The sequence below is a fragment of the Mastigoproctus giganteus genome, chromosome 6 (genome assembly GCF_048544385.1).
Source record: "Mastigoproctus giganteus isolate SK-2022 chromosome 6, ASM4854438v1, whole genome shotgun sequence".
Classification (NCBI taxonomy): domain Eukaryota; kingdom Metazoa; phylum Arthropoda; class Arachnida; order Uropygi; family Thelyphonidae; genus Mastigoproctus; species Mastigoproctus giganteus.
Window position 1 is genome coordinate 119,956,962 of NC_143580.1, and position 26,556 is coordinate 119,983,517.

The 26,556-nt window shown below is 37.9% G+C and overlaps 1 protein-coding gene across 2 annotated transcripts in view; it reads right to left on the bottom strand.

Moving 5' to 3' along the window:
* The window catches only part of LOC150084538 (trypsin-1-like), a 119,867-nt gene that overhangs the window by 57,075 nt on the left and 36,236 nt on the right, over nucleotides 1-26,556 (bottom strand). For both annotated transcript variants that reach the window (XM_090375301.1, XM_090375302.1), the window contains exon 3: nucleotides 8,239-8,327. In XM_090375301.1, coding sequence (XP_090231427.1) covers nucleotides 8,239-8,327 — 89 coding nt within the window. The remainder of the gene's footprint in view (nucleotides 1-8,238; nucleotides 8,328-26,556) is intronic.

Below are 26,556 nucleotides of genomic sequence, written 5' to 3' on the forward strand. Positions count from 1 at the left end.
TACTTTGTAAAGTATATGTACTTTACTACATAAGGGAAGCAGTAATCCCAGAGTAACGTATCAACTCTGTGGTACCACACTGATAGTGGTAGAGAATGAAAATTACTTTGGGGTAATTGTGCAGGCAGATATGAAGTTTTCTGAGCAGTGCAGACGGTCTGCAAGAGTAGCTCGTTGTGTCTTGTCAATGATATACAGGAATTTTCCTAGCAGCGATAAGGAGGTGATTATCCCCTTGTATAAGGCAATGGTCAGGCCACACCTTGGGTACTATATACAAGTGTGGAGGCCTTATTTTAAGAAGGATGTAGAGCTATTCGTACGAGTACAGAGAAAGGCAACAAGAATAGTGAACAGAACAAAGGGTTGCTCTTACGAAGAAAGAGCTTAAGTTTTGCAAATTACAGTGTCTGGAGACTAGGCACCTGCAAGGTGATCTGATTGAGGTGTATAAAGCCTTGAATGTATGAGCATGCTCAATGCTGATGGCATTCTTCCTCTTGCTCAGAATAATCACCTGAGAGGGCATAAATTCAAATTGAGGAAAGATGGTTGTCGGATAGATGTGGGGAAGTTTGCCTTTAGCCAGCGGTGGTCGACTGCTGGAACAAACTTCCATCTGTTGTAGAAGTTGATAGCTTAAATAGATTCAAGGCAGAACTTGACAAACATTTGGAGCAAGGGGATGGGTGAAATGAGGGAGTTTTTTTTTTTTTTTGGCTGATGCTATATAGGTTTGCTTTCTTGCATCATGTGCCCTTGCTAATGCTAAAAGAACTTCCTAGCTGATAACTTAACAATCACTACATGTATAACATAATTCTTATTATGTGAGCTGCATTGACTAAATACAGCAATTTTAATTTAAAAAAAAATCAATAACAAAAGGTACCATTTCAAAACAAGTTATTTGTTTGTTTGTTATTTGGTTTTTATGAGCATTAGCAACTAAGGCCATATTCCCTGACCTTTCTGCATCCTCTGTATTTGGTGGTCAGGGGCTCGAACCCTGGTCTAATCAAGAAGCAAGTGCTACGTACTGCTGCTCCTGCCCACATGGCTATGGAGGTGCCATTCCAAAACAAGTATTTTAAAAATACTTGTTTGAGAATATAATACAACACAGCATTATGCTTTTATATTGCACCTGTCTGGAGGACACTTGTTTCTCCAACCTTTTCCATAAGTCAACCTATATAGTAATAACACCGACTGACTAAGTAAGAGATTCACTTACTGGATGATGAATGACAGACTTATCCACTGAGTCATGCTATTTCATTAAAATAAATATTAGTTCCTTTAGATTGATTAATAATAGTAATTTCTAAAGAAACTAAGCTCCAGATTCTGTGTCACTGCAGGGACAAAAGTGTCCCCAATCACAACAGCAAAACATTATGCAGTATTGCAATAATTTCTCTTTTTCAAACTAGTGCCTACTTCTAGTAAATCAGGTCAGTTATTTTAGTTTAATGCACTAATGTAAGATCCTTGTAAGACAATTTATTATTGTTAGTTTATAGGACAAACTTCTGACAATCCATAGGTTGCTTGAAGTATTAAATGCGGTACAGCCTTATATGTAGTCTGAATGAATAAGTTTAAGGTAAGACATGAAGTTCTCCGAGCATTGTAGACAGGTTGCAAGGAAGGCACCCATGGTATCCTATTGATGATTTATCAAACATTTTCTAGTAGAGATAAGGATGTCAAAATCCCATTATATAAGGCTATTGTTGAACAACACTTGGAATAATGTGTTCAAGTGTGGAGACTGTCCCTAAAAAAAAAAAAAAAAAAAAGAGAGAGATAGAGCTTAAATTATAAAGCAGTTGTAAGAATACTGGGATTCAAATACAGAGCCCTCATCTGAAAAATGATATTGAGCTTCCTGAAAGGGTCCAAAGACATTAACTCTCACAGCAAGGTCAGCAGAAGGGTGATCGCACAAATTCCTGCAGCCCACGTAAGACTTTGCTTACATGGGCTGCATTTATTGGAAAAAAAAAATTAGTTACAAAATTTGTCACTATATGGTGTTGTGTGACTACATCTCGTGTAACTATCTTAGTTACGATTATGCCCAGGTGACCAGGCACCTAAGAGAAGACTGACTGAGATTTATAAGGCTCTGAGAGGGGTTAGTAAAATGAATGAAAATAAAATGAAATGAAATAAATATCTATTATTAATACCCTAATATCTATTATTAGCCATCAACTACAAAACCTCCAAAATAAAGTAAAAAGATATCTTAATGCTTAGAATTACTTAAAGTCAGTTATTGAAATTAGAAAAAAGGCATTAAAAAATGAAATAAACACGAGACATAAACAAAACATTGTTTACTTATGGCTAATAATAGATATGTTGAACCAACAAGGAGTAACATAAGCTTCTATAGCAGAAATAACACGACATATAGTGAAGATAGGGAGGGAGGTAGGTAGTATTAGAAACTCAACATTTTGTGATGGAATTAGCCACACCACATAATGACATCGTATTTAATATAGATATGCAGGAAAATAATTCAAACCTTAGTGTTGTAAATTTATCCTCTTATAATCTATCCACAGTTCAAATAAATCTCCTTAACAAAGGTCTTATTATAATTTGCCACCTATACCTCTTCCGAAAAAAAAAAAAAAAAAAAAACTAACTGAATTGGAATACGGTTTAAGAAATGCTAAAAATAAAGGATTAATACAGCAGATTAATAACATTATCAATAATTCAAAGGACCCTAATATACCGAAATTATCAAAAGAAGAAAGAACTGAATTACAAAAATTAAGAAAAAATGGTATTGTAATACAAAGAGCTGATAAAGGGGACACTTGTGGTTGTCTTAAATAAGGTGGACTATATTGAGAAATTGAATAATATTATATCAGATAACACTACCTATAAATTGGAAAATAGAAGTACGTTTGATAACTTGATAAAACAGTACAATAACACTAACCGAATATAGGGGGGAAAAAAAAAGACAATTAGAATGGCAACACTAAAGAATTTAAAAGCAAGAACCAATAATGTACTTACCGTGTTGTTTGGACAAATTAAGTTGCACAAAACGGGGTATCTGATTAGACCTATCGTCCCTTACAAAAATCAGCCTTTGCATCTCTGGCATCTTATTTATATGAAATCATAAAACCTTTACGTTTTATATTAAAATTCAGCATAAAAAATTCAGATTCACTTTTTAATAAATTAAAACACAAAAAGTTAGATAATGATGATAAATTGTTATCCCTAGATTTGGTCTCACTATATACAAATGTAGACGTTGAATATCTGCTCAATACATTATGAGATTTGATTAACAGTGATTCCATAACATGGAATAAAACCAAGTTACCAAACACCGAAATATTTCATTTAATCATATTTCTTATTCAGGCCAATTATACTGATTTTTAATCTAACATTTATAGACAAATTTTTGGCCTTCCCATGGGACTGAGCCTGAGCAGTCTAGTCACAGAAATTTACCTTAACAATATTGAACAATTATATTTAAATCAGTTCCCAGTTTAACATTTTATGGTAGGTACCTATATGATATCCTTGTTATTTCACAGGAAAATATTGTTAATAATCTTGTGGATTCTTTAAACAAAAGACATACAAGGCTCGAATTCACTTTAGAAGAAGAAAAACCAGGACAGAAATCTACAAATTTTCTTAACTTTACGTTAACAATAACACATTGTAAAATATACTGTAAACCAACAAACACAGGGAAATTTTTGCATTATTAAAGTTAATCACCTTTTTATTTATAAAAGGAGTATCATTTTCAACCAATTCTACAATGTATACAGATATAGTTCTATGCAGGAATCTTAATGTCGAACTCAGGGAACTTGCTACAAGATTTTTGAAAGGGAATATTCATTAAGTATAACTGGGAGCATTCAATGACAGGTGAAACAAAAATCTGAATCAGTTTTGCTTAGAAGAACACTACAGATAGAAATTTCATTAAGGTTCCTTATGTACAGCAGTGGTATATCCAGTTCATTAATATTTTTAAAAACACGGAATTTAAAATAGTGGCACAGCCATTATAAATAAACTCCAGACAATATTGAAGATGAGGAAGACTACTCTCAATCTCTAACATGGAACGAACCAATATAGTCTATAACATTGCATGTGGTGAATGTAACTCTTTTTACATCGGTTCTACCCAGAATTATCTTTCTATGAGAATTCAACGCCAAGCATCTGTGAGGGCAAAAAGGACAGGTGCTTCTGAACTTTCCTTTCACACCATCCAAGAGAAGCATGTTTTCTTTTTAACGAAGCGAGTGTAATTATTATACAAAATGAATACATAAAACTCTTAATAGTCGCAACACTAGAAATGAAATTAAATGCAATAAACGTATATAGACCACTCACCATTTCAGACTCGTGGACCTTTATGTGCATAACTATTTGCATTGGTTAACAAAAATAATCTTGTCGCGTGTTGCTTATTTTAATTGAATTCGATTTTAAAAGAGAGTGGATTTTGTTAAGTGTTACTTTACTTCTTGTGAGCACAGATCACAGAAGAAATAATCTGGTCACTTATAAAGAAGTTTAGTCAAAAAGATTTTAATGTAGAATTTGATGACTGTCTTCGGTTTCCAGTCTGTTTATTGCTGGTTGGTTTAGTTTTGGGTGGGTTGGTGCGCTTCTTGGCGGTGAGTGGATAATGGGAACTGAATACAAGACAAGTTTAGAAAATCGGGTTAAATTAACAATATTTTAAATGGATTATATCGCATTTTTAACTTGGACCTTTTACATAATGTATTAACCGAATCAATTGAATGTGAGCATTGGGTTGAAGAATTTTCCTACAAAAAGGTATGACAAGTTCTCTTATATTTAGCAATATCACTGGATAAATTCTGTAACAGGGACCGCCATGGAGTAAAAGCATACTTTGCCAGCATTCCTCTCCATCTTTTCTTGATTGCATAAATGAGAAGGAAGTTGGAATAATATATTCCAGTGATGGATATGCCCTGACTTCATGATATTTGTTACAATACAAGTTGTTACACAGATGTCTCTTTTGTTACAAATTCCTCCACTTCCTTCACATTTTCCTCAATGACAGTTGCCGACACTAAAATTTCTGTATAATGAAAATCCCCCCCCCCCCCACGAACTGCCTACACTACTCAGAGACATCATATTAGAGCCTATAGCAGCCAATCCAATGTACTGTTGGATGGGCTGCAAAATATCAAAGAGTTATCACAATTTTCCCAACTACTATACAGTTCTTGTCACCCAGCAGGAGGGTCTATGGGAATCAGCAAAAAAGTGGACTTTCTGCTCATTTTGTACACCACACGAGTTGACATACCAATGCTAACAAATTCCACTAATCCTGAGAGGTAGTTAATCTTTTTTCGCTAGAATTTCTGAAATGCCAAGATAAGTGATTGTATTTTGAGCAGACTGCATAAAGACACTGATTTTTAATTTTATTTTTTTAATCTGTGTATATGAAACATGGAAGGGGAAATTTAAGGTAAGTTAAAAATTCTTTGTTTGCTGATCAATGTTTTATTATTGAGAATAATAAAAGAAAATATTTTAATTTGGGCCACTGATAAAGGTAGGGCTTAAAAGGGGATCAGCATTAGCAGAGGCATTTGATGCAAGAAAGCAAGCTTATGCAGCATCAGCCAAAAAAAAAATAAAAATAAAAAATAATAAATAAAGAAACCACTTCCACTTCACCCCTCTGTTCATTCAAAATACCTGTCCAGCTGAGCCTTAAACTTATTTAGGCTATCAACTTCCACGACAAGGGATGGAAGTCTGTTCCACCAACCAACCACCCGCTGGCTAAAGGCAAATTTCCTCACGTCTATCCTACATCTGTCTTTCCTCAATTTGAATTTATGCCCTCTCAGGTGATTATTCTGAGCAAGAGGAAGAATCCCATCAGCATTGAGCGTGCTCAAACCATTCAAGGCTTTATACACCTCTATCAGATCACCTCGCCAGTGCCTAGTCTCCAGACACTGTAATTTGCAAAACTTAAGCCTTTCTTCGTAAGAGCACCCCTTTGTTCCAATCACTAATCGTGTTGCTCTTCTCTGTACTCGTTCCAGCATCTCTACATCCTTCTTGAAATGAGGCCTCCAGACCTGTATACAGTACTCTAGGTGTGGTCTGACCATTGCCTTATATAAGGGAATAATCACCTCCTTATCCCTGCTAGAAAAATTCCTATATATCATTGACAATACACCATGAGCTACTCTTGCAGCCTGTCTGCACTGCTCAGAGAACTTAATATCTGCCTGCACAACCACCCCCAGGTCCCTTTCATTCTCTACCACTGTCAGTGTAGTACCACAGAGTTGATATGTTGCTCTGGGGTTGCTGTTTCCCATGTGTAGTACTTTACATTTGTCAATGTTAAACTTCATTTGCCACCTCTCAGCCCATCTGCTCAACCTTTCCAGATCCTGTTGCAGCAGCATAGTGTCAGTAGTGTCCTTGACAACCCTGCCTACCTTTGTATCATCTGCAAACTTTGACATTAAGCTTGATATACCATCATCAATATCATTTATGAATACAGAAAACAATAATGGACCCAACACTGAGCCCCGACGGACTCCACTAATAACATTAGTCCACGACGAGCAGTGTCCATTGATTACCACTCTCTGTCTTCTCCCCCTCAGCCAGCCCTTTATCCACAGCAGCAATTTGCCTCCAATGTCACACTGCTCCAATTTGTGTAGCAGTCTTCCATGTGCAACAGTATCAAAAGCCTTTCTAAGATCCAAGTATATAATATCAAAGTTATTCCCTGCATCCAGTTCCTTTGTGACTGCATCATAGTATCCAATCAAATTGGTCAGGCAAGACTTCCCCTTAACAAAACCATGCTGTGTCCGAGGTATAACTGAAGTCTTGTCTAAATGATCCTGCAGTGCTTCTTTAACTAGTGCCTCCATTAATTTTCCTGGAACAGAAGTTAAACTCACAGGTCTATAATTACTTGTCAGCCTTTGATCCTCCTTTGTGAATTGGGGTCACATTTGCACATCTCCAGTCTGTGGGTACCTCCCCTGAGTCCAAGGAAGCTCTCATAATTATGGCTAAGGGTTTGCTTACTTCCTCTGCTGCCTCCTTTAATATAACTGGATAGATCCCATCCACCCCGGGTGCCTTTCTTGTGTTTATCTTCAACAATTTCACCTCCACTTTACTCTCAGTTATTACAAGATTCTCTAGCTTACTGCTATAGTTGAATACACCTCTGGCTTTCCCCTCACTAAATAACTCCTCATGTGTGAATGTCGATGCAAAATATTCATTTAGTTTGTTAGCTACCTGAGCAGGATCATCAACAGTTGACCCATCGATATCAAGTGGTCCAATCTGATTCATCCCCTTCCTTCTAGAGTTTACATAAGTAAAGAACTCTTTGCTGTTTTTCTTTGCATCCCTTGCCAAAGACTTCTCGTAATCTGCCTTCGCCTGCCTAACCTCCTTTGCAACTTGGTTACAGATCAACTTATATCTATCATAGGCTTCTGTGTCATGTGTTAATTTGTATGTATCCCATGCATGTTTCTTCTCTGCCATATGCCTCATCAGTTCATCTGACATCCATTTAGGCCTAAACCTGGAACAATATTTCTTGGTTAGTATGTAAAGCCTAGTAGCTTCCAAGATAAGTTCTTTGAATGCTTCCCATTTTGCATTTGCTGTTGGTAACATCATCAGTTGGTCCCACTGTATAGAATTTAAATACTGTCTCAGTGCATCATAGTCGCCTTTACGAAAGCAATAACCCTTCCCTTTACCCCTAATGGTAGTTACCTCTTTGAGTAAATCCCACTTCAGCACTCTGTGATCACTGCCACCTAGTGGTTCATTTATCTGCAGATTCTTAATGCATGAAGAATCACTGCTGATAATCAAATCAAGAGTATTCCTCCCTCTAGTTGCCTCCCGAACATGCTGATGTAGAAAACAATCATCCAGTAAATCCACAAAAGCCTTGCTAGTGTATGAGTGACCAGCCCCCAAATTCCAGTCAATATCTGGGAAATTAAAATCCCACAATCAGTGGCCAAAAAGAGTTCTGTACTCAAGTTTTCTAAGTGAATACAGATTTTATCATAAATAATCCTTGCATTTCAGATTTAAATTTTTGAATGCAGAGAGTCAAATAAAAAACATTGAACTCACCTGTACACACAATGTGCAGCTGTGATGATCCAGCGTTTGTCTAATATGGCTCCTCCACAAAAGTGTGCATCATGCAGTCTAATAGATACCTGTGAAAGATCAAGGTATTTTATTTAATTTCAAAATGCTCATGAATTTAGAGTTAAGCAATTTTATGGCAGACAAAAGGAAATGGAAATCAGACCTTTCCACAAATATAATTAGGATAATTTTATTCAAAAGTAAAAAGTTTACTTATATAAACATTGTTACCCAATTATTATACTGAAAGATAACTTGGACTATTCTTACAGACTGCTTTTTAATTTTTTTTTTCAAAATTTGGGAATGGGATCATATCCACACTCAGGTCCTTTTCGCAAGCCATTTTCTATAATAGAGACAATATTTTCACTTTTCAGTCAGTTTATTAAGGATTATATTTAATATTTCAATTGGCATCTTATAACAGCCATTAAAAAGAAAATTTTTTTGTAACTGGTATACAAATTATCCCTCATCCAACCACAACACATTGCGGTTGATAGATGAGGGTTATTTAGGGCAACATAAGGGTTATGTGGGATACAGATGTATAATGGATAACATGAGCTCAATGCCAAAGCCTAGGACACCCAGAAGGATATACAGGGTTGTTAAAATTAAAGTATCCCTATGTAGAGAGTTCTCAAGCAAGTTCTAAGGCTTGTACTGAAGAGAAATTTGGACAACAGGTACAATAAAGAATGCGTTTGCCATTGGAAAAAAAAATTAGTTACAAAATTTGTCACTATATGGCAGCTGTGGCAATACAAATCACTTGAACAGCACTACAGTTGTTCAATATGTCCTCCATTTTGGTCAACAACAGTTTCCATTGGAAGAACAGCACTTTCTACAGCAGAACGTAACATGTCTACTGGAATAGCCAGCACATGACATCTAATGCTGTCCTTCAGATCTGCCAGAGTTTGACATCCTTCCCGATACACCTGGTTCTTCAAAAAACCCCACAACCAGAAGTCGCATGGGGTAAGGTCCGGTGATCGGGGTGGCCAAGATGTCTGGAAACAACGGCTGATCACCCGTTCATCTGTAAAGTGTTGCTTGGAAATCTTTGGACACAATGGTGGATGTGGGGTGTCGCACCATCTTGCATGAATATGGTATCCTGAAGGCACCCAAATGTTGTTGCAGCTCTGGTATTGCAAAATTCACCAACATTTCGTAATATTGCTGTCCAGTGATGGAACAGGCGCAGTGTTCAGTCTGTGTTACCTGTTCAAAAAATATGGCCCAATCATGAATGTGGCCGTAAATCCACACCACACTGTCACTTTTGGAGAATGCAACAGACCTCTTTGATAACCTGTGGGTTTTCTGTTGGCCAAATGCAACAGTTGGGTGTATTCACGTATCCATTTAAGCAGAACTGGGCTTCATCTCTCCAAAGGATGTTCCATGGCCAAGTGATATCTGCTGTCATTCGCAACAGAAACTGAAGTGCGTATATGAAACAAATATCTGCAACACCATGCTTTAGCTGCTGTAGCATGTGCACCTTGTAAGGATAGTACCACAATACCTGACGTATTACTAGCCTTACAGTGGAATACGGCATGTCCACTTCACGAGAAACAGCTGGCACACTTCCGCTACCACATGGAGATTGACTTCATAAATCCGCAACAGCCATATCTTCAACATAAGAGGATGTCCACTCGTTTTCGACCTCTACCTGGTTGAACATCAAGATGTCCTGTTGCTTCAAATTTCGCAATCATTTTGCAGACAGTACAAACAGTCATAGGTCCACGCCTTATGCGCTTCTGATGCTGGAATTATCTGATAGCCACAGCTGCATTGTTGCTGTTCTCATAGTACAGCTTTACTAATAGCAACTTTTCCTACAATGTTGTTGCCATTTCTTCTGTAGTGCAGGCAAACATCTACTGTATGAATTTGAAGAGACTGCTTTGCTTTTATACAGTAAAGCTGAGTAGTGGCACTGTGACAATAACTTATGTTATTTGCATAATTTTTTTTTTTTTTTTTTAAGAGCATTAGCAACTAAGGCCATATTGCTCCAGGGATATGTGGTGGTCATTTCCTGACCTTTCTGCATCCTCCGTATTTGGTGGTCACGGGCTCGAACCCCAGTCTAATCAAGAAGCGTGTGCTACGCACTGCCGCTCCTGCCCACAGAGGTGCCTGCATAATCGTAACTAAGATAGTTACACGAGATATAGTCACACAACACCATATAATGACAAATTTTGTAACGAATTTTTTTTTTCCCCAATAAATGGCAAGTGCATTCTTTATTGTACCTGTTGTCCAAATTTATCTTCAGTACGATCCTCAGAACTCACTCCAGAGCCCTCTACAAAGGGATACTTTAATTTTAACAACCCTGTATTTCTCACAAGATAAGCATTTTTGTATTGCATAAGGGTCAACATGGCACCAGAAGTTTCTTACAACTCCACATTTTGTGAAAGTACCAAACTCAGTAGAGCCAGACTGAGCGTGCAGTGAGATGACTGTGGGATGGTATGTTGTATGGCTGACCTCTTGGCAGGGAGCAGCAATAACAGTGAGAGCTGTTACCTAGTACCCATTCCTTGTTGGGAGGAGGCAGGCCATTTATCATTGTGTTTACCATGTCCCAGGGCTGAAGGAAAGCCTTCCGCTCACGAAGGATGGCAGGCACTCAAGGGGTGAGAAAAAACAAAAGAGGCATGGGAATGTTAGGAGGGGGAGAGTGAGAGAGAGAGAGAGAGAGAGAGAGAGAGAGAGAGTGTGTGTGTCAGAAGTAGAAGGGAATCACCAAGAAAGAGGAGAATGATGATATCGAGCTCAGGACCCTGGGTGTGCCAAGCCCATACTCACCAGATGCGAGTCCCCGGGATTAAAAAAGCCCTTGTAGGCACCGGTGAGATTCGAACTCTTGATCTCCAAGATCATCTTCTCTTTTCTTTATAAATTTCAATAGCATGCATAAGCATTTTTTAACAAAACACACAAATTGCAACTAGCACGATTTGCGCAGAGTAACAAGCTTATGAAGCTAAAAATAAAAAAAAGAATGAAGAGAAGATCCTGAAAATTTATATTTTTTATACGATTGAAGATTTCAGTAAAGGGCAAACACATTTCATCATAACATAAAAACCCACACAATTCCAGCTATCGGTATTTTCACAAATGCAATAACATTGAGTTTAATACCCGTTTATAACTGCTTGGAGTAACAGAAAAGCCCAATAAACCAGAGATTGCAAACTGTTTTTGTTTTATGGTCGTGACTTCCAGAAACGTGATTTAGAAAAATATTATTATCAGCTATATGATGCAAGAAAGCCTGAGGCTTAATGCCACACCAGACAAAAAAAAAAAAAATTCTGAATTACGCTGAGAGAGAGACATAAGCAGAAGGAATCACCAAGAAAGAGAAGAATGATGATATCCAGTATCAACAAAGCCGTTCAAAAATTGGTTCTTATAACGATGAAAGTGTAGTGTTTAATGATTTGAATTGGTAACTAACACAATTTACACTATAAAAATGACCTTTTAGGGAATTATATAGTGAAAATTTGAACTAACGAGGTCGTGGAATGAATTTTTTTTTATATTTTTATTTGGTAGTTGTTGGCGCATCGGCTTCTGTGGCCATAATGCGCCTCCCAAGGTTTTTTTCAATACTTTTATCCAAGCCCAAGGCGGGTTTCGAACCAGCGAACTTTGGGTTGCCAGGCAGGCACTTTACCCACCCAGCTAGCATGTGGAACGAATTACCAAAAAATGATGTGTTATTGGGTTCACATTACAATATTTTCGCAATACGATGGTAACGGATTAATATCGTAAAGCAGGGTACACTGTATTGTATAGCTATGCGCCTAGTTTTAAATGCGGTATTTATGAATGTTTAACCTTCATTTTTTGCAATTAATGTTCATATTTATTTTTGTTGATGCTTGGAAAAAAAAAAAAAAAAAAAAAAAATTTGTAAACCTGGGAACTCAAAGCAAGAACTGCCTGTATAATGAATTACTCAGAAAGGCAGAAAAAGCAGATGAGACATCTTCAGCTAAGGATGCAAAGAAAAGCAACAAGGTATTCTTTGCATGAGAATAAAAGGAAAGGGATGAACCAAATTAGTCCACTAGATATGAATGGTATAATAATGATCTGGTATAATATTCATCTATTGATGAATACATCAAATTAGATCCAGGGTAAGGTGGAAGAGAAACTGCTGCAGCTAAAAGTGAAGAAAGAGCCTGGGAAGGATGGAATCTATCCAACTGCATTAAAAGAAGCTGCAAAAGAGATAATTAAACCTTTGTCCATGATAATAAGAGCATCCTTAAATTTCTGAGAAAGTACCTAGACTGAAAATGTGCAAATGTATCTCCTATTCCTAAGGATAACATGGGTAACTAAAGACCTCTAAGTGCAACCTCCATGCCAGGGAAAATAATGGAATTGATAGGTTAAGTAACGCAAGATCAATCTTCACAGGAGTGAGCCATAAAGTAATCGCAGCACGGATTTAAGTGAGTTCATGCTCCACAATTCTGGTTTGCTTGCTATGAGGAACTTACGAAGGAAAGGGATACAAAGAATAATAGGCATCATATGCTTTTATTTCAGTAAAGCCTTTTGATATTGTACCATATGCACAACTGTTATGCAAACTGGAGTAACATGGCATTACGAATGAGTTACTACTGTGGATAAAGGGGCAATTAAGTAGTAGGAAACAAATAATATAAGTGGCCATTGCTCTTCACAGACTGATGTTTTGATTTTACAGAGGCCAGTTTGGCTCTTTTTTATGTCTAAATTCGCTGATGACACAAAAGTGGGCACATTGGTTAATGACAGTAATGAAGGTATTTTTCTTTAAGAGAATCTGAATAAATTCAGCAGATGAGCTAGAAAATGACAAATCGTGTTTAACAATGATAAATACCACAATTATCAAAACAGCTGGCAACAATCAAAATAATATACCATCTGGGTAGCACCAAACTCAAAGTAGCAAAGTATAAAAAAAGATCTAGGGGCAACTATAAAGTTGGACATAATCCAAGTATTTCCAAAAAGATATTAAAACAGACCATAGGGTTCTTATCAATGATATATAGAAACTTCACCAATAGCAACAAAGATCATCCCAACATAAAAGACAATGATTACGTCACATCTGTAATACTGCAAACCGAACTGAAAACCACATTTGAGGAAGGAGAAATAAGATTAGCAGCTGTAGGTTGACCTAATTAAAGTAAACTGGTTTCAAAGAAAGTGCAACACCTAGAAATGTCACATTTCTAACCCTTTTTCATGATGGTATGTTACATTAATGACTAACATCACAAATAGAAATATAAACAAAAGATATTTATTAATAGTTAAGGCAAAGCTAAGTAATATTTGAAAATAATCTCAAAATATTCCAAAATGAGCATTTGCAACTTTTATACAACAGTTTTACATGACAATTATGGCTGAAATGTTATCAGAAGCCCTCAATTTGCTTCAATTTATAATTTTAAATGGAAAACAATGAAGAGTTCACCAGATGCAAACTAATATTTAGTTGAACCGCCTCTGGCCATGATGTCAGCGGCACACCGTCGAGGCACTGACAACATCAATTTCTGAAGATAATTAACTGATAGTTTGTGGTTCCAAACATGAATTATGGCTTCCTGAAGTTCATGAAGGGTTTTTAGTTTCTTTCTGGCAACTGCAAATTCCATACGATGCCAACAGTTCTCTATAGGATTCAGGTCTGGACTGTTCTTCCAACCATTTTTTTCACCTGTAACAAATGTAAACACATTACTGTTGAACCTCTAATGCAGAAATGAATCTAAAGTAACTACAGAAGTGCCTACTTACACTTTTTGCTTGACGACAAGGAGCAAAGTCTTCCTGAAAGATGCAGTTACTTTGCAGGTTGAAATGGTCGGCAGCAATTTGCATTCCAATATAGCCAGGTATCCATTGGCATTTACAGCACTTTTTATAAACTGCAGGTGACCTACTCCATGATACAAAATGCACCCCCATATCATTTTGGCTGGTAGGGAATTTCACTGTAGACACCATACAGTCTGGATGGTGTTCTTCGTCACATCTATGGCGAATCGTTTGTCTCCCATCAGAGACATACAGGTTGAATTTCTTCTCATCCGAGAAAATAACTGGAGTTCCACTGCTCAGGGATCCATTTGACATGCTCCTTACACCAAATTAATTGGGCCTTTTCCATTTTTTGTGTGAGGAGGGGCTTCTTAGGAAGAAGGGCTAGTCTGTTTTTGAAGAGACATCTTCTGACTGTTACTGCATTTGTAACCACTCCTGCATGTTCTTACCATTCTCTTTTTCAGCTCAAATGAAGAAGTTTTATGGTTTTCAAGGCATAAGCACTTTAAACCGGTCCTGTTTTGGTGTAGAGACTCGTTTGCATCCGGTTCCTTTTTTCCTGTAGGCAGAACCAGTATTCTTGAGTTTGGAAAGAAATCTACTCACCGTCAACTGATTGCAAGACACTATGAGCAATGACGGGAAGAACATCCTTCCTCACATAAAGCAAAAATAGCACTCTTTCTTCGTGGTGTCAACTGCGGATTTGTGGATTTATCGGATGACTGTTTTCTACAGCAACATGTTTGAGAGACAACCAGAGAGAGTAATACTCTTGATCTGATTATCAGTAGTGATTATTCATGCATTAAGAATCTGCAGATAAAGGAACCACTAAGTGACAGTGAACACAATGTATTGATGTTGGAATTATTTAAAGATGTAACTACCATCAAGGCTAAAGGGAAGGGCTTTTGCTTTCGTAAAGGTGACTACAGAGGTCTCAGACAGTTTTTAAATTCTGTACAGTGGGATCAACTGATGATGTTACCAGCAGTGAATTCTAAATGGGAAGCCTTCAGGGTCTTAATCTTAGAGGCTACTAAGCTTTTCATTCCAACTAAGAAATACTGTTCAAGGTTTAGGCCTAAATGGATGTCAGATGAATTAATGAGGCTAGTGGCAGAGAAGAAAAATGTATGGGATGCATATAAAGTATCAGGCAATACAGAAGCCTATGGCAGGTATAAACTAGTCTATAATCAAAAGAAGGTTAGGCAGGCGAAGGCAGATTACGAGAAATCCTTAGCAAAGGATGCAAAGAAAAACAGCAAAGAGTTCTTTACTTATGTAAACTCTAGAAGGAAAGGGACGAATTAGATTGGACCACTTAACATAGATGGGTTGACTACTGATGATCATGCACAGGTAGCTGATAAACTAAATGAGTATTTTGCATCTACATTCACACATGAGGAGTTATTCAATGAGGGGAGTGCCAGAAGTTTATCAAATGCTAACAGGGAGCCAAGTGATTTTGTAATAACTGAGAAGTGATTTTGTAATAACAGCAAAGTGTAGGAGAAATTGTTGAAGTTAAACATAAGGAAGGCACCTGGGGTGGACAGGATCTATCTAGTTATATTAAAGGAGGCAAAGGAAGTAAAAGTAAACCCTTAACCATAATTGTCCCCATGGACTGGAGGTGTGCAAATGTATCACCAATTCAAAAAGGAGGTTCAAAAGGTGACACAAGTAACTACAGACCTGTGAGTTGAGCTTGTGTTCTGGAGAAAATAATGGAATCACTTGTTAAAGAAGTATTGCAGGATCATCTCAACAAGACTGCAGTAATAGTTAAGACACAGCATGGGTTTGTTAAAGGGAGGTCTTGTCTGACCAATTTGATTGCTTACTATGATGTGGTCACAAAGGAACTGAATGCCAAAAATAATTTGGATATCATATACTTGGATTTCAGGAAATCTTTTGTATACTGTTGCACAGGGAAGACTGCTGTATAAACTGGAGAGGTATGGCATCAAGGGTAAGCTGCTACAATGGATAAAGGGATGGTTGAGCGGATGACAACAGAGAGTGGTAATCAATGGACACTGCTCTTCGTGGACAAATGTTATTAGTGGGAGTTCCCCAGGGTTCAGTGTTGGGGCCATTGTTTTGTGTATTTTTCAATGATATTGATGAAGGTATATCAGGTTTAATGTCCAAGTTTGCAGATGATACAAAGGTTGGCAGGGTTGTTAACGACAGTATGCTACTCCAACTGGATCTAGATAAGTTGGGAAAATGGGCTCAGAAGTGACAACTGGAGTTTAACATTGACAAACGGAAAGTACTGCATATGGGTAGCAATAACCAAAGAGAAACGTATCAACTGGGTGGTACTGCACTCAGAGAAGTGGAAAGTGAAAAAGACCTGGGATTAATTGTGCAGCCAAATATGAAGTTCGCTGAACAGTGCAAACGGGCTGCCAGGGCAGGTCATGGAGTCTTGTCAATGATATATAGGAATTTTGCTAGCAGGGACAGAGAGGTGATGATCCCATTATACAAGGCAATGGTCAGGCCACACCTACAGTACTGTGTACAGGTCTGGAGGCCTCATTTTAGGAAGGATGTAGAGTTGCTAGAACAAGTACAAAGAAGGGCAACAAGATTGGTGAGGGGAATAGAGGGGTGCTCTTACCAAGAAAGGCTTAAGTTCTGCAAATTGCAGTGCCTGGAGAGTAGGCACCTGCGAGGTGTATAAGGCCTTGCATGGGTTGAGCAAGCTGAATGCTGATGAGATTCTTTGTCTTGCTCAGACTAAGAACCTGAGGGGTCACAGTTTCAAATTGTTGTGGAAGCTAATAGCCAAAATAAATTTAAGGCTGAGCTGGACAGACATTTGGAGCGAATGGAAGGATGAAATGGGAGGGAGGGGTTTGGCTGATGCTGCATAAGCTTGCTTTCTTGCATCGTATGCCTCTACTAATGCTAATGAATAATCAATCATTGGATGAAAGTCCACCTAATGTTGCGGAGGTTGTGAGTAGTTGGAATAAATTTAAGTATAGTGTGGATTTTTTTTTTTGCTAGCACTAAATAACATTTGTTTTCTTGCATCATGTGCCAATATTAATACATCACACCACAAAATTCCACACATTGCTGGTGAGTGTGGAGTCGCTGCTGTTTACAACAGGAAGGCAGCCCTGTGGAAACAAGTGGCATATACACAGTGGTCAGAAATAATGGGATACCTACCTATTTTTTTTTTTTTTTTGGTAGTTGTTGGCACATAGGCTTCTGTGGCCATAATGCACCTCCCAAGGTTTTTGCAGAACTTTGATCCAAGCCCAAGACGGGAATCGAACCTGCGACCTTTGGGTTGCCAGGCAGGCACTTTACCCACCCGGCTATCCCGGTCAGCACCTACCTATTACCAGATAGCCCCACCTTTCACCCAAATAAGGGCAGTCACGCGGAGAGGAATTGAGTAAAGTAGTTCACGAAAGCGTCCCACAGGTATTTCCACATGCTTGCTGCACCACTGTCCATAATTCCGTTACATTCCTGGGTGGACGATTGAAAGATCAAACGAATCTTTTCACAGCATCTCAGAGATGCTCCATAGGGTTCATGTCCAGTGAACAGGGAGGCCATTCCATGGTGGTAAAATCTGAGACATGTTCTTCGAACCAAGTTCTAGTCACCATGGCTCTGTGGGGAGGCACACTATCCTGCTGGAAGAGTCCATTGCCCTGTGGGTGCATGATGACCGTGAAGGGATGCAGATGGTCTGCAAGGATGGACATGCCCTAGACCATTACAAACTGTCCACCTGCCTGAACAGTTCCTTGTGGATATGAGGGTGCATAGCTTAGCGTGGTTTCCACCAAATACGCATCCTCCCATCTGCTCAAAATAACTGAAAACAGAACTCATCAGACCAGGAAACCTGTCTCCAATCATCCAAAATCCAGTGCTGATGTTCTTTTGCCCAGTTGAGGTGGTGGTTGTTATTTGGTTTTTAGGAGCATTAGCAACTAAGGCCATATTGCTCCGGGGATATGTGGTGGTCATTCCCTGACCTTTCCGCATCCTCCGTATTTGGTGGTCATGGGCTCAAACCCCGGTCTAATCAAGAAGCGTGTGCTACGCACTGCTGCTCCTGCCCACCTGGCTACAGCCCAGTTGAGGTGTAGAGTCCTGTGTTGTGGTGTTAGCATTAGAACTCTGGTGGATCGGTGCTCCCATAACTTATTGTGGCTAATGACCGCCTGATGGTCTTGGTGGAGATGTTTCTGGCATCTTCCCTCATTGAAGTCTGCGGTGATTTGTGCCACTGTCGCTCTCTGTTTGGCTGAAACAATGCGAGACAGACTTCGACAGCCACGTTCGTACACACACCACCTTTCTCCGCCCACAGCACTATCCACAATGAGATGTTATTCCGAAAATGGCATATTCCTGATACACTCTTGATATTATTGAACAGAGATAGTGCAATTTCTGTACCACCTCTGCAATAGTGACCCATGTGTCAGGCACCCACTATCATCCCTCTTTCAAAGTCGGTTAACTCAAGATTTATCTATACTGACATCAAATTACTGTCTACATGAATGCAGTGTACCTATATATCTGCCAAGTGGTGGGTTCATCCACTAGCGACAGGGGTGACAGCATCACGCTGCCCAGGAACCCAATGAATTCCGTCCATTCAGTGTATTTATATAGCTATTTTTGTTGAACCAGAAATGCATAATGCCAATATCAGTTTAATGGCTATAAACAATTCTAAGAAGTTGGTACACTGGAAAAACAAAATGACATTTACTGACAAAGCTAAATGTCATTTAGCTTTGTCACCTCCCCCCACCCACAATAAGGTATTAGCCCAGTTTATTATTGGAAAAGGTAAAGAAATATATTGCAAAATCCACTGGTAGCTTTCCTGCTACACGCTTAAGGTTTTTCTCTGCTCAAAATGAGATAAATGAAGAACACATGCTCAGTTAGCAGCATTATCTTCTACAAAGAATGAAAAGTAACTGATCGAGAAGCCCCATAATGATTATAAACGTCTAATATTAGCAACGAGAAAACTGCTCATTCCAAACCCATATGTGTTCTAACTAGCCATTTTGAAAATTTCTCTAATCTATCTTAATATAACATCTTATCTCATAGTTGAAATATTATTTTCAAAATGTTAAATTTTACACTTAACTGTTTCCATTGTCAGAATGTTCTTGCTTGGCTGTTAATTAATATATCTAGCCATCAAGCAAAAATGTTCATAAAGTATGAGACTTCTAATAGTACACAAATGTAGTCATTCAAGTAATTTACTCATTCACAGGTATGCAATATAAAATAACAGCATCATACTTTGCAATAGCTAGGCATCCTCATGTTGTCAGCAAGCACAAATTTCCATGGTAACAATTTGGTTATATAACACTAGCAAATATGTGCAACTTTCATATGTAGAGATCTGAAGGAAATCAGAAATTACTGCTTGTAAATTTTTTTGGCCTGAGTGGGCCACCTTGCATAGAGAAGAAAAGTTAAGAATTAAAATACTGTATCTTCTTATGAGGTTTGTTAAAATTTTAGCATTACATGTAACATTCCCACATAAAACATCTGACTGAGATTAGAAAGTCATATACCACTTGGAAATTTCTAAATAATGACATCCCCACATAAAGGAACAAAATTTAAAGATAAACTTAAAATCAAAAAAAAAAAATAAAATAAATGTGATATAGTCAAATAATGTCTAAATAAGTAGGGGTGGGGGGAAACACTCATACCACAGATTAAAGTTGTTGCTGAATGCAAAGTAGTTTAAAAGCTAGGTATCTTCTATGCTGTTGGATAAATTTGACAGTGTTCACCAACCAATATATAAGTACCAGGCAGAAACATTTGAATGGCCTTTTGAAGAAAATCTTCAACAGCAAATGAAACATGGTTTGTTTTGGCAATTTGCATAATTCACAGGTCAGCTGCATAAAATTAACTGTATGTTATAATAATAAATAAAATTATGCAGCTAATAAGTGACATGTGGGAATAACAGATGATACACTGATTCACACATGAGGAGGGGTGGAGATTATGCTCTTAGTTAAGAAGCATGGAATCAAAGGCAATGCACCCAATTGATGTATGTGGACAGTGCAATGCTGATTGATTGCGATATAAAACAAAAAAACAAAAATGAGTTGGAGTGTGTTATAGACCTAATGGCTGATGAGTGTAACACACAACTGTAGTGTCCCAAAAAATGAGAATGTATTAAAAAAAATGGAGGATTATAAAGCATTTAGAGCTGAAGCCTCAAGCTATGAAAAAGTCTAGACTATGTATGAGTTAAGTGCAATAGCATCATTAATACATAGCCAAATCTGAGTTAACAGAATGTTTGCAAGGCAGCATCGTTTTAAGTTATATCTCATATTGTGAATTCCTTCACAACAAGTTGCCATGATATTGCACTACTTCAAATAAGTAACGCTTCACCGTTACAAATAAGACACTTCTCCTCAGGTGAAGCGTTACTTATTCAAAGTAGTGCAATATCATGGCAACTTGTTGTGAAGGAATTCACAATATGAGATATAACTTAAAACGATGCTGCCTTGCAAACATTCTGTTAACTCAGATTTGGCTATGTATTAATGATGCTATCACACTTAACTTATACATAAAAATGGAGGTTTTTATCTTTCCAGATACTGATTGGAACTTCTTAATTGGTCAGTCACAGTAGCAAGACATGGATTTATTGGATGATTTTCTACATCAGGATGTTAGAGAGGAACAAGAGAAATGAATACTCGTGATCTGATTAATGGCATGCATTAATACATTTGCTGCTGGCTTTCCAAATGCAATTTATCATGGGATCAAAAACAGCAGGATTGAGACAATCTGTATTAGAAAGGGCAGAAACATTTTTGGCTTTCTTCTGACTGAGACTGAAGAAATCAGCCACTGATGGACGTTGTTTGACAAAAATATCTAGTTTTTCTTCTGTCAAATTGGAAGAAAAAGTTCTAAAAGTAGGATGGTTTCCCCTTCACAAAATCCAAAGCCACATTTGCATTCAAGAAGCAATGAATGTCTTAAGAAGCTGCAGATAAAGGAATCAGTAGGAGGCAGTGATCACATATTGATGCAAGATACATTTAAAGATGTAATTATTATCAAGAACAAAGGGAAAGACTTTTGCTTTTGCAATCACTATAATGGTCTCAAACGCTTTCTCACACATTCATCCCCGGAGTCATCCATCATCATTCACTCACCCTTCCTAGCATTTCTTTTTATACTCACACCTTTACATTTACTCACCCTTTCACTACAGTTCTCATTCATTCATCGTTCTCATTAATTCATCATTCTCATTCATATTAGCATAGTTCAGAAACCTGCAGCTTACTAGTTTTTTCCAGATGACAGGTAGCTCTAGCTGCATGTCTATACCAGTCTCTTTAAAGTCCTTTCCATGAGCATTATCAGGTTAGGGAATTCAGTATTTTGATTAGACGTATGTTATGATGAGGGCAGTACCAGCCTACCTTTATTCCCATCCGTCACATTTGGTTATTTTTCTACCTGTGTATGGTCCCCTGGCAATGAGACATGAACTGTCAGAGTTTTAATTTTTTTTTTTTTTTTTTTTTATCAGCTGTTCGAGCATTACTATTTGTTACTCTTAGTTTCACCGGCCACTGAATGTCTGAAATACAGCTAGGTCATGGTTAGTGTGACTAATGAATCCCATGACGTAGTCACATTATTCAAATTCGCACTATTTGAAGTTATAATTATGTGTAAAATACAGTAATTGCTTCCAGCTCGAAGGAAATAGGTAATGAAAAATTTTAAACAAGTTTTTATATGTTTATTAACGAAATATTACAGTAAAGGATTAAAAGAATATACTTTTAATTTAAATTTATTACTGACAAAGTCATATAGTACTGTAATTATAGAAAGCAAAATAAAAACAAAAAAAAAAAAAATTCTAAATATTCCTAAAGGTAAGCTTACACTGAAAAAACATCTTTGTCTTTCGAAATATTTTAGCAGGGTAGACTGAACTGTTTTCTCCTTTAAATCTTCGTACATATGCTGTTAGATGCAGAGTGCTTTATGCACATCTTGGTGAATTTGCATGCTTTGATCGAGGTTATGGTCAGCAACCATAACTTTTTGGTTCACTACTTCTCCAGCTCGAAAGATATCTTCGAATTCCTTAAGAGTGAACTCTTTCACTTGCACATTATCTCATTCTTCGGCATCATTGTTGCCTTCTTCAAATGCTCTTTGTTGATCTAAAAGTAGGAGATCATCTTCAGTCAATTCTACAGAGTGAGAATTGAACAGTTCCCAAACATTGTCACTTTTTGTTCATCAAATCCAAGTTCTCTTCCAATATTTGTTATTTCTTCTATAACAGTTTCTTCGAAACCACTACTATTTGCACAATGAGGCAAAATGTGCTTCCACACATGTTGTTTGCAGTTATTTGTTGCCAAGCATGCTGAATATTTTCTATTGCATACCTGATGTTATAATTTTTCCAGAACTCTGTTAAGGAAATTGCAGTCTCCTGTAGTTTTAGCAATTGCCTGTTCAAATGTTTTTCTTATATAGTAAGCCAATGTTGCGATGGTCCCTTGATCCATGGGCTGCAAAGATGTTGAGTTTGGTGCCAAAAAAATGATTTTTACATTTTCACATAATGAACCGAGTAGTTGGATGACCTGGAGCATTATCCAAAATTAGTAGAACTTTAAATGTAATGTTGCTTTCCATGCAATATTTTTCAACAGCTGGGCAAATATAGCTTGGGTCACCCATGCTTTCTTATTTGATCGCCAAATAAGTGGAAGTGATCTATAGTTATAGCCTTTTAGGGCAAGAGGTTTTGGAGACCAATAAACAAGCATCGGTTTAAATTTAAAATTGCCTTGAACATTACCTCCCAATAAAAGTGACTATCTTTAGACACCAAGTCCAGGTTGAGTATTTTCTTTCTTAGAAATATAAGTTCTGGAAGGCATCCTTTTCCAGAATAAACCGGTTTCATCCACGTTAAATATTTGTTGATCAGTATATCCACCATCTTAAATTATTTTTTTAAACATCAGGATATTTAGATGCGGCATTCTCATCTGCATTGACCACCTCACTAGTAATTTTTTAACGTGGAAACTTTCTAAAAGGATGCCCAAAATATCTAACAACTTAATTTTCAGGATGTTAGAACTTAAGGATACAATGTTTTTGGGCCTCACTGAAATTATTTTAAGTTTAGAGAATGATCTTGTTCCTTCATATGGTTCTGCAGCCAACAGGATTAAAACTGTTTAGTTAATTAAAATACTCATGGCAGAACAAACTTTGCCTTCACAATAAGTTTCTCAGTAAAGTTCCCTTTACGAATGGATGAGCGGAAGAGAAATTGTAAATTGGTCGAAAAAATAAAGTTAGAAATAACTTATATTACTTTATATATATATATATATATATATATATATATATATATACTAACAAACATTTACTAACACAAACACTATCACTGCATTCTTCCCTAACCTGCAAAAAACTTGCAGCTAGGGCTGCACCACAACTGAAGAATAACATTAAGTTGAGGTGCCCAGAGAGTGTGGTGCAGAAAGCGAGTCGAACAAAATAAATGAATGCCAGAAGGATGAATGAGTGTAACTGTGTGAGAAAAAGAACACAAACTATAAATGTTACAGTTAAGTTTAAACCCTAGTTTCAATCATTTATATTCATTCTTATTTCACTGTTATGCATTAGTATTAAATTTACATTACACACTATTGCATACCCCCCTGGTGTATGAGAAAAAAGATGAAGAGTGATAAGAAAAATTACACACACACACACACACACATATATATATATATACGTACATTGTGCTGCCACTTTATTAGGTACACTTACCTAGTAAGGTCATGGATTGAATAAGATGCTGAAAACGTTGTGCAGGAATGGAGTACCATGCACACATGAGTGCATCACATGGTTCCTTGAAATTCAAATGAGGTGTAGGCCTGCAGCGAACAGCCATTTCCAGCTCATCCCAAAGATGTTCAATAGGATTGAGATCCGTGACTGAGTGGGCCACTGCACTAAAGAAAAGTCATTATCATGTTCCTGGAACCATTCCATAGTGATTTAGGCTTTGTGCAGCAGTGCATCATCCTGCTGGAAGTAACCATCTAATTGAGGATAAACTGTCAACATGAACAGATGCACTTGGTCAGCAAGTGTATCTGTTCATGTTGTGTGCCAAGAAAACTGTTGTTTTCTTGGCACACACACTGGGTCCATTGATACTCATAGATTCATGTTATGAGTATCAATGGACCCAGTGTGTGTGTGCCAAGAAAACATTCCCAACACCATAATGCTGCCCCTACCACCTTACACAGTAGTCATCAGACATGACAGGTCTAACAACAATAATTGTCAGACATGGATTCATGTTGCTTTCACCAAATTCTGAGCGTTCCATCAACATGATGCACCAGAAACTTCGACTCAGACCAAGCAACTGTTTTCCAATCCTCAATAGCCCAGTGCTGGTGTTGCTGTGCCCACAGGAGGCATGCTCTCTTGTTCTTCATTGATAACAAAGGCACCCAATATGGCCATCAGCTGTTGTAGCCCATTCGTGACAAAGTGAAACTAGTGGTCCATTGCGATACTTTGTTCTGCGCACCACGGTGGTATTGAGGTGATGTGTGACATTGTGGCCCATTGTTTCTTGCACAATTCTAGCCATCCTCTTCCAACCTCTCTCATCAACAAGCAATTATCTTCCACAGGAGTACCGTTGAAAGGATGTTTTCTGTTCATTGCACTATTCTAGATACACCCTTGAAACTGGTGCGTGAAAAGTTCAGGAGAACTGCCATTTCAGAGATGCTTTGTCCAAGCAAGTCTTACACCCACTAACATGCCACATTTGAGGTCCATTAGATCACTCCTTCTCCCCATTCTTGCTATGTTTTGGACACTTAACTGATACTAGAAATGTTGTTCTGCTGCATTTATATCCACAACTGTGGTCATGTGACTTGCAACATTGTAGGACAAACCATTTGTGTGCACAGCATGGGTGTAACTAATAAAGTGGCAGCACAGTGTGTGTGTGTGTGTGTGTGTATATATATATATATATATATATATATATATATATATAACCTAACAGAAAAAAAAAATGTACAAAAATGGAATGCAAGTAGAGTGAGAATGCATATTATGAATGAAGTCTGTCTCTCCCACTTCATATTGTCAACGAATATATCCTACCCCACCCCCCAGAGCAGGATGGGCAGTTTGATCATCCTACTGGAATCGACACAACACGGTGATCCAAACTTTGTACTCACACCCAGCTCCCTTTAAAACCACATCCCCAGGCAGGGGGAGACCGGTCTCAGTGTTCTCCACTCCCTGCTCCCCATTCTTCGCCTGGTGGGGCTCGTCCACACTGATGGGGTAAAGGGAAGGGTTATTGCTTCCGTAAAGGCGACTACGATGGACTGAGACAGTATTTAAATTCTATACAGTGGGACCAACTGATGATGTTACCAACAGCAAATTCAAAATGGGAAGCATTCAAAGAACTTATCTTGGAAGCTACTAGGCTTTACATACCAACTAAGAAATATTGTTCAGGGTTTAGGCCAAAATGGATGTCAGATGAACTAATGAGGCATATGGCAGAGAAGAAAAATGCATGGGATACTTACAAATTAACACATGACACAGAAGCCTATGATAGATACAAGTTGATATGCAACCAAGTTACAAAGGAGGTTAGGCAGGCGAAGGCAGATTACGAGAAATCTTTGGCAAGGGATGCAAAGAAAAACAGCAAAGAGTTCTTTACTTATGTAAACTCTAGAAGGAAGGGGATGAATCAGATTGGACCACTTGATATCGATGGGTCAACTGTTGATGATCCTGCTCAGGTAGCTAACAAACTAAATGAATATTTGGCATCGACATTCACACATGATGAGTTATTCAGCGAGGGGAATGCCAGAGGTGTATTCAACTCTAGCAGTAAGCTACAGAATCTTGAAATAACTGGGAGTAAAGTGGAGGAGAAACTGTTGAAGATAAACACAAGAAAGGCACCCGGGGTGGATGGGATCTATCCAGTTATATTAAAGGAGGCAGCAGAGGAAGTAAGCAAACCCTTAGCCATAATTATGAGAGCTTCCTTGGACTCAAGGGAGGTACCCATAGACTGGAAATGTGCAAATGTGACCCCAATTCACAAAGGAGGATCAAAGGCTGACACAAGTAATTATAGACCTGCGAGCTTAACTTCTGTTCCAGGAAAATTAATGGAGGCACTGGTTAAAGAAGCACTGCAGGATC